The 8,838-nt window shown below is 43.4% G+C and overlaps 1 protein-coding gene across 1 annotated transcript; it reads left to right on the top strand.

The window, feature by feature from the left end:
* The first annotated feature begins 157 nt into the window (after positions 1-157).
* Positions 158-8,821, top strand: LOC119134465 (bifunctional 3'-phosphoadenosine 5'-phosphosulfate synthase 2-like). Its single transcript, XM_037271151.1, has 12 exons — positions 158-851; positions 3,191-3,305; positions 3,823-4,058; positions 4,648-4,786; positions 4,904-5,022; positions 5,744-5,857; positions 5,973-6,084; positions 6,154-6,359; positions 6,424-6,559; positions 6,645-6,913; positions 7,086-7,315; positions 7,810-8,821. The coding sequence occupies exons 1-12, from the start codon at positions 825-827 to the stop codon at positions 7,949-7,951; spliced, it is 1,845 nt and encodes a 614-aa protein (XP_037127046.1). The 5' UTR covers positions 158-824; the 3' UTR covers positions 7,952-8,821.
* Positions 8,822-8,838: the final 17 nt, after the last annotated feature.

An 8,838-nucleotide genomic window follows, 5' to 3' on the forward strand; every position in this document is an offset into this window, starting at 1 on the left:
CTTTAATTGCTTAGAACTGCTTGTATCTACATGTTTCTGTCATGGCAAAAAGAAAAGATCATCAGGGTCACTTTCACTGTTTGGGATGTGTAAAGGAATTTCTGCAATGCCAGTTCATGACGTCATCGGGTGAAAACGCAAGTGTCTTGAGGGGATGACAACACCGACTTGTCGACTCTCTCTCTCTTTTAAATGCTTGTTTTTATGGGGGTTTCGTGTCCTTCGTGACGTTAGCTAATGTTTTGCGACCACCGTGACGACGTTTTTAACTTGAAGTAGATACATTTTTGTATTTTAACGCACGAGAGTCCATCGTTAGCTAGTCGTGGATGCTAATAGTCGAGCTAGCTGGAGGGTAAATGTTATCGCCCGCGGCGGTCGACCCCATAAAATTGTTCTTTTTAAAATACTCTGTCGGGAGAGAGTCCAAATTAGTCCCGTAACGAAATGTTACACCCAGCTTCCGTTGTGAAAGAGGCGTAAATTAAGTGGCTTGTACCCCAACTTTATTGTGGTGTTGCCGGGTTTGAGGGGGTTCCGCCGGCCCAGTCGTGTCGTTCCACTCTGGCATTGGCTCACTAACTTGGGCTAAATTATGTGTGGAGGAGGGAGGAGAAAGGCAAGCTGGAGGCTGGGCCAGCCAGCGGAATGCTACGTGTCTTGGAGGCCCTTTTTAAAGCCCCCCCTCGTCGCCTTTGGTGACCGGAGACCCCCCTAAAAAAAAGTTAACGACAACCGACTTGCAGCATCATTCCAGGCCCCGTGAGCCAAGCGCAGCGAGCCCGGTGTCCAGCAGCCCATCGGCGACGTCGCCCTCGTCTGAAATGTCCGGAGTGAAGAAGCTTCGTACGGTAAGAGCCAGAACGAATCACCCGCAAGTTGTCATGCAATTCTCCGATGATATTTGTCAAAACACATCGATTTAATTTTTAACCGGTATAACTTGTTCAAAGTTTGTATTCTGAGACATACACCGGCCGGACACTTCATTAGGTACACCACAAGCGAACGAAATCCAATGCAAAAGCTGTCTGCTTTTGGATCATATTGACTCCATTTATGATGTATCGATGTAACAGTATTTTATTGTGGTCATAGTTGGTGATTTGTTGAGTTGGTGACAAAACACAACCCCTATAATAAGCATCTTATTCATTAAAAGTTACAGTATCGACTCTCATCAGCTATTACAAGTGTACCTAATCTCAAACGTAGACTTTCTTAGATCTCGGTTCATATCTTATTGAACACTGTCATCCTCTGTACGATCAGGTGTAATGTTGAGCACTCTGAATGGGCTCCTTGTTGTTGTTGTGATGAATTCATGTCAATATGCACCATTCATAAGGTGGGGTGAGAAAGAGGCCACTGTTGGCCACGCTCGTGCATCAGATGCTGCTCGTGACGTTTTCGGAGAACACGGTGGGAGATATCACCAGTGGCGAATAAAAATGGAAAACAATATTTACATGGTTCAGTATAAGGAGAGTGACTGAAACACAAGTTGATCTAGTTTGACAAGTCAAACATTTTAAGAAAAATCGAAAATAATTATTAACCCTAACTATACAAGCCTTTTTATTACATCAATATAGTCGATTCCCGTTTTTTTTTATTCCCAAAATAAACGAAGGATAAGTTTCGTTATTTGATTTTTATTTGAGGGGAAAAGAAAATAACTGAAACTTGCTTTTCACTCAACTGTGGCATAATGCATTCTTGACACGCGGGTAGATCAAGTGGTCGTCCGAGTTGCTGGCTAACACTAACCAGTCACTAACTTATGCTGACTCAGCAGAAAAGTCATAAATACACTCATCATATTAACTACCCGTAACTAACATTCGGAGCTATTTTTTCCCCCCAAACATTGACTGTGAGTACTCCTTGTCACTGTTGAACAAAAAAATGTGTTTATTTTGTGAGTCACCGCAAGTAAGACTTCACTTGTGTGACTGGACACGATAATGAAATCCGTGCACAGTAACACGGACATTCTGCCGAGCGCTTTCACAAAGAGCACCACAGTCGAGGGTTTAATACAGTAGTGCGCGTTTACAGGATCTAGAGAGGTGGATACAAGAAGGCCACATGTGGACCCGATTGCTGCCACATCATCTCTGCTGGCTTTGGAGGCAGCACACTGGACACATTGTACAGTCAGTCGGTCCACCCTCCTCCACCACCACCACCACCTCCATTCCTTCCATGCCTCTCACTCTCACCACCTCCCCACACCAAGTCAATACAGCCCCTTTCATAAAACATCCTGGCCCATGGAGGGACTCGGGACCTCGAGCCCGCTACTTTGACCCACTCTGTCATCTCAACTCGGGAGGGAGAAAAAAAAGTGTGTTTTCATAGCCGCTGGAAAAGGTTAGAATATAATGATGTTGCGCAAGAGCAGGGAGAAGGCAAAAAGCAATGTATGCACTTTTGACGGGATATCCAAGAGTGGAAAAGTGAACCGGTTTAAATGTGCAGGTTTTTTTTTTTTAAGTATAGGAGAGGAACAAACTATTTGCAACATGTCGTGGGAATGACATGTTCGAGTCACAACGCTTCACTTAAAAAAACAAAAACAAAGAAAACAAATGATGCAACAGCCAAAGGCAACCTACTCCAGGGCCAAACATTAGGGAATGCCTGATGTTAAATCAAAATGTCTATAAACAATTTTTTAAAAATGTCCCCGAAACATTCCAACTCCACAAATGTTCAACATTTTACAATTGTTGTCTCATGTTTTATTTCACAAATTTATAATGTGCTTTGGCGGCGTAAGAAAATAAAAAAGGCTCCCCACCCATGTTATGAAGTCAAGCTACACGGACATCGTTTTATTTGACGAGATCTTCTCTCCGCTATTGTTTTTTAACGGATTTTATGCACTGTGTACCCTGGACAAACCAAAGACACCTAAAGGGGACAATGCCAACCACGAATCGATGTAAATCCACCTGTTATGTCAACAGAATTATGACAATGTAAAGAGGATGGAGCAGGACGTCATAGTTTGCATAGTCATCGTATGTGTCAATGTCATTTCAGGGCGTAACTGAGCGTTTCAAACCCAAGGTTAGATATTATCAAATTATCCAGATACGTGAGATGCCTATGTCAAACGACGCGATTCTATCTCAAACAAGATGGAAACAACTCTGGTGTGTTTTCACGTCTTCTCTTACAGGACCTCAACAGGTCCACCAATGTGATCTACCAGGCCCACCATGTCAGTCGCAGCAAGAGGGGACAGGTTGTAGGTTCCAGGGGAGGCTTCAGAGGGTGTACCATCTGGCTCACTGGTAAATCATATATATATATATATTTTTTTTTTAAACAATACATGCTTGTTGGTGACAAATGATAGCTTGTTGTGTTTGAGTAGCACTTTCAATAATTTAGCAAAAGCATAATGGCCTGTCAGCTCTAGAGGGCGCTATCCATTTCCCAGTCGCTCAATAATCGTAAAATATGTCTGAATTTCCCTCATATCAATTTTTATTTGACCTACCTACATCAGCTGTGAGTTACAGTCAACGTCTCACTTGAATTTAATTTCCCTTGTGTGACAGAGAAGCAAGCGGGGAGGAAAAAGGGAAGTGGCAGTAAAACAGGCTAAAAATTCAGACGATGACTTGTCTACTAGTTGTGATTCAAGCAAATGGAAAAGTGTAGGAATAAGTCTTAAGTCTAGATTGAAATGTTTCTCCAGAGGCAGCCACGATAATTCCCATGAATGGTGCATTGACAAGGGAACGCTCGAGAACCTTCTTTGCAGTTCTCCAAGGAGAATTTGACATGCTTTGGTCCTCCAACCAGGTTTGTCTGGGGCAGGAAAAACTACCATCAGTTTTGCCTTGGAAGAATTCCTGGTTTCCAATGCCATCCCTTGCTACTCGTTGGACGGCGACAACATTCGTCACGGCCTGAACAAGAATTTGGGCTTCACCGCCGTGGACCGCGAAGAAAACATCCGTCGCGTCGCCGAGGTGGCCCGACTGTTTGCGGATGCCGGGCTCGTTTGCATCACCAGTTTCATCTCCCCCTATACCAAGGTCAGAAAATGTGTGAAATCATCTTGAATAAAATAAACGCCTCACCTCAAGTATTTATTTGCCCAGTCCAGTTAAAAAAGAAAACACACGTAATTTTATTTAATGTTATTTTAAAAATGCGTTTGTCCAAATGAAGTTAGCCTGCTGCTTGGTAGATAAATGTTCCGAACAATTGGTGACATCAAATACCATTTCCACAAATATTTTTTCTTGTGTTGTAATTGCGGCCTACTTGACTAAATAAACGCCACTCCTTAAGTACACCACCTTTCGATTTATTTTGCAAATGATCGTCTTTTCATTTTCCTAAGTAATCCACAGCGTAGTTTTGTATTCCTCAGCTGCTCAAATTTAATTAGAATGTCTTTGAACAAGTCTCATAACAATAACCGCAATTCTTTTTTCAAAAAGTAAAAAGATATTAAGCACATTAGTTTCCAAACATTCTACATGTTGCAAAAAACTGACAATAATAATTTATAATACAAAAAATAATGATAATAAATAATACATTTTTGCATTTATTGTTTGTTCACTGATGTTTTTTTATTGAAGTTTTTTATCTTTGAAAAAATATCTGTTACCACAGGACCGTAACGAGGCCAGGAAAATCCACGCGAGCGCCGGGCTACCGTTTTTCGAGGTGTTTATCCACGCACCCTTGGAGGTGTGTGAGCGCAGAGATGTCAAAGGCCTCTACAAGAAGGCTCGAGCCGGCGAGATTAAAGGTTCACTTTTGAAATGTTTAATGTTTCAACCCTGTCCTCGAGGATTATTCAAGACAAATAATGGAGCGCCTCCAGTGTGACAACAGTTGTTTCCCAATTTTTTTTTTTTATTGGCAGGCTTCACAGGGATCGACTCGGAGTACGAGCGCCCTGAGGGGCCGGAGTTGTTGCTGAAAACTGAAGAGCTCTCAGTGAACGAGTGCCTCCAACAAGTGCTGGAGATGCTCCGCGAGCAGGTGAGTGTGACAAGTCGGCACTTACTAGGAGACATCTTTTTTAACCCGCTTGACTCGTAATGGAACAGCAGGACTTTGACAAATATGCTCAAGGTTGAATTTGTGTCCTGTAAAATTGCGTGTGCAAATATCCTGCATCTGACCGTAATCCACGCATGACGTATGGTGCATTGCTAAATAAACCCGAGAGACAACATCAGCCGGTGTGCGTCACAGAACGATTTCCAAGAAGACGTTGCCACATGTGTGATGTGGTTTTGTGGTGAACTCTGAAATTACACAGCAGGACCATAAATCATGCGCTCACATGTGAATGAATCAGTGTGAAGATTCTGAAAGTTAGCTTATGAAAAAGAAAAGTTGCCTTTCTATGTTGGTCGTTGTTATTTGTGAATTTTAACACATTACTTACTCATCAATTTCATATCAACATCTCAATGTAGTTTGAATGCAGGCTAATATAAATCTGATATTGTTTATTGTAATACAGATGAATTGGTAGTTTGCAAGTTGGTGAACTTGTTAGATGTGACATTAAATGTTTAGTGCGACACCTGCTGGTCATGTGTGGTATTTTGTTTTACGTAGCCACAGCAACCAATTCTGCTCCAAGGAGAGCTCTCTAAATGTTTTTTTTGTGTGTGTGTGTGTGTTTTGAAAAGAAGCCAAAAAATGCCATTCAATATCTCACTAAGGTGCTCTAACACGTCTTTTCGTGTAGAACATTGTGCCAAGTGAGATCATGGAAGAGGTCAACGAACTATTTGTTCCGGAGAACCGACTCAATCTCGCTGTGGCTGATGCAAGCACGCTACCAATCATAAGCATCACCAAGGTAACCTGTCTCTCAATTGCCCAATATTGGCCTTATTTAACACGCCGCACTGGACGCAATCCTGTAATTTGGTATAATTGATGATCTAATTTCTCGTTTTTCTCTCTGATGACAGTTGGACTTGCAATGGGTGCAGGTTTTGGCCGAGGGCTGGGCCAGTCCTCTGAAGGGCTTCATGAGAGAGCGAGAGTTCCTTCAGGTCTTGCACTTTGGCAGCCTCTTGGACGGTGAGCATCTTACACTGTCTTGTCCGCTCTACTCGCACTAATTCTCACCTTTGTCCGCTTCCATATCAGGTGGTGCCATCAACATGTCCGTCCCCATCGTCCTGCCAGTCAACACCGACACCAAGCAGGAGCTGGACGGCTGTGCGGCAATCGCGCTGGAGTACGGCGGCTCCCGGGTGGCCATTTTGCGGAACCCAGAGTTCTACGAGCACCGCAAGGAGGAACGCTGCGCGCGGCAGTGGGGAACCACGTGTCCACAACATCCTTACATCAAGGTGACATATTTACTCAACATACATACACGGTATGATGATCTTGACATCTCCAACTTGTGCGTAGATGGTTATGGAGGGCGGCGACTGGCTCGTCGGCGGCGACCTGGAGCTACTCGAGCCCATCAAATGGAACGACGGACTGGACCAATACCGCTTAACTCCGCGGCAGCTCAAGCAGAAGTTCAAAGACATGAAAGCAGGTCAAAACACATTTTATGTTGTCACACTTGATCATTTATTTGATATTCATATGAACTAACCCGCGTGGTGTTTATCTTCCTCCAGATGCGGTATTTGCATTTCAGCTCCGCAACCCGGTGCACAACGGCCACGCTCTGCTGATGCAGGACACCAAGCGGCGTCTCCTGGAGCGCGGCTACAAAAACCCCGTCCTCCTACTGCACCCGCTCGGCGGCTGGACCAAAGACGACGACGTGCCCCTGCCCTGGCGCATGAAGCAGCACGCCGCCGTCTTGGAGGAGGGCGTCCTGGACCCGGCCAGCACCGTCGTGGCCATCTTCCCCTCGCCCATGATGTACGCCGGACCCACAGAGGTAAGCTGGTGATGCCTTGATAGCTTTGACAGTACTATTACAAATGTAGCAATTTGATTGCTATAGTTAGCGACTTTTCTGAGCGCTATAGTGATTGTTTATCAAAACAGTAACTTCACATTGTGAGGCCATATTGCTCAGTGATGTGGCTGAATATCAACGTCTCCATCAGGTGCAGTGGCACTGCAGGGCCCGCATGATCGCAGGAGCCAACTTCTTCATCGTCGGTCGGGACCCCGCGGGCATGCTCCACCCGGTCACCCGGAAGGACCTTTATGAACCCACGCACGGCGGCAAGGTGCTCACCATGGCGCCGGGCCTCACCTCGGTGGAGATTATCCCCTTCAGGGTGGCTGCCTACAACAAGTCCAAGAAGGCCATGGACTTTTTCGACCCAGAGCGGTGAGCCAATAAATGTCGAATCCTCTGATTAGTTGGTCAGAGCAAAAACTTGCTACAACTAACGACAACTAGCAAAGAACACCTATAGCGATCTAATACAATCAGCATTTCTGGTGAGTAGATTTTGTTAAAGTTTATTATGTCATTAGACTAATTTTGATTATGAACTGCTTCAGTTTTATTTATTTATTTATTTTAATTGTACTGTCTGTATGGGCAACCCTGTGGCTATGTTGTCTATACTTTTATATCCCGTTAAATTTAGCTCATGTTTCGTTTTGTTTTTCTGTGGACCGAATTGTATGTGTGTCCTCAATTTCAGCCATTGTTTTTCTTAGCCGGGCAGCGGACACCCGACCCGTGTACTTTGCTTATGTCCCACGTGTTATTTTTGCAGATGTACCCCTACTTATAGCCGTCATATCTCCCCCTCCAATCTGGCCGTAACCTGACCTTGCCCTCCCTCTCACTCTGCGTGTTTCTCTTCCTGTTAGTCACGGCGACTTTGAGTTCATCTCCGGAACCAAGATGAGAAACCTTGCACGCAGTGGCGAGAACCCACCGGACGGCTTCATGGCCCCCAAGGCCTGGAAGGTGTTGGTGGACTACTACACCTCGCTGCAAAAGGACCAGTAAGCCAGCACCAAGCTGTCCTACTACTGCAAGACAATGACAAGGTTATTCTCAGATGGTGTGCTGAAGTTTTAGGACCAATTTAAGAAGTAAAGAGGTACTGTAACTCACATGGGCCGAATCAAAGTACTTTTTAAGTAAGTGGAGCACATTCCTTTTAAGCTTGTCCGATTTATCATTCCATTATGCAGTTGCGCTCCCTTGCCAATTTTATTATGTTTGAGCCCGACTTTTAAGATAAAATATTTGGAACTGTCTTAGTACTCACAGAAGATTATTTAGTCTACCAAATAAAATGGCAAGTGATGCTATGATTTTTTTTTTTTATCCATAAGTAACACAAGAATCTAATCTATTTTTAACTTTGAAAACTGATATTTCCTATAGTATCTGAAGGATACATGGGGAAACTTAATCATTCCATATTTTAATATATTTTAAGACTCATGTTTATTTTTATTCAGTGAATGAAATGCCATCATGACCTAAAGTGCCTCAAGTTTATATTACACAAGCGCTAATGTCTCCTGTCTCAGTACAATAAAGCTTGCAAGTGCTTTTTCCACCCTCCACTTATAACTTGCAGCTAAGAGAAGCTCAAACATTCTCATGAAGAAATTGGCTAAAATTATGATTTTTACCACGGGATATGTGTCAGTAAACTAGCTGTTACGTCATTATCACTGACTGTAATTTATATTTCAATAGGTATGTTGATTCAAAAATACTTATTGTTTCCCAACAAGGTCTTATTGAGTAGGAGGAATGTCTTGCATTGCTGTAAAAGTGGGCATTCAAACGCTAGCATTAAGAGGTGGAAGGAGATGTGAATGTAAAATGCAGTAATAAATAAACCTATTTGTTAATATCAATCATTCTGTAGTCTATTG

Source organism: Syngnathus acus, chromosome 15, assembly GCF_901709675.1.
Source record: "Syngnathus acus chromosome 15, fSynAcu1.2, whole genome shotgun sequence".
Taxonomy (NCBI): Eukaryota; Metazoa; Chordata; class Actinopteri; order Syngnathiformes; family Syngnathidae; genus Syngnathus; species Syngnathus acus.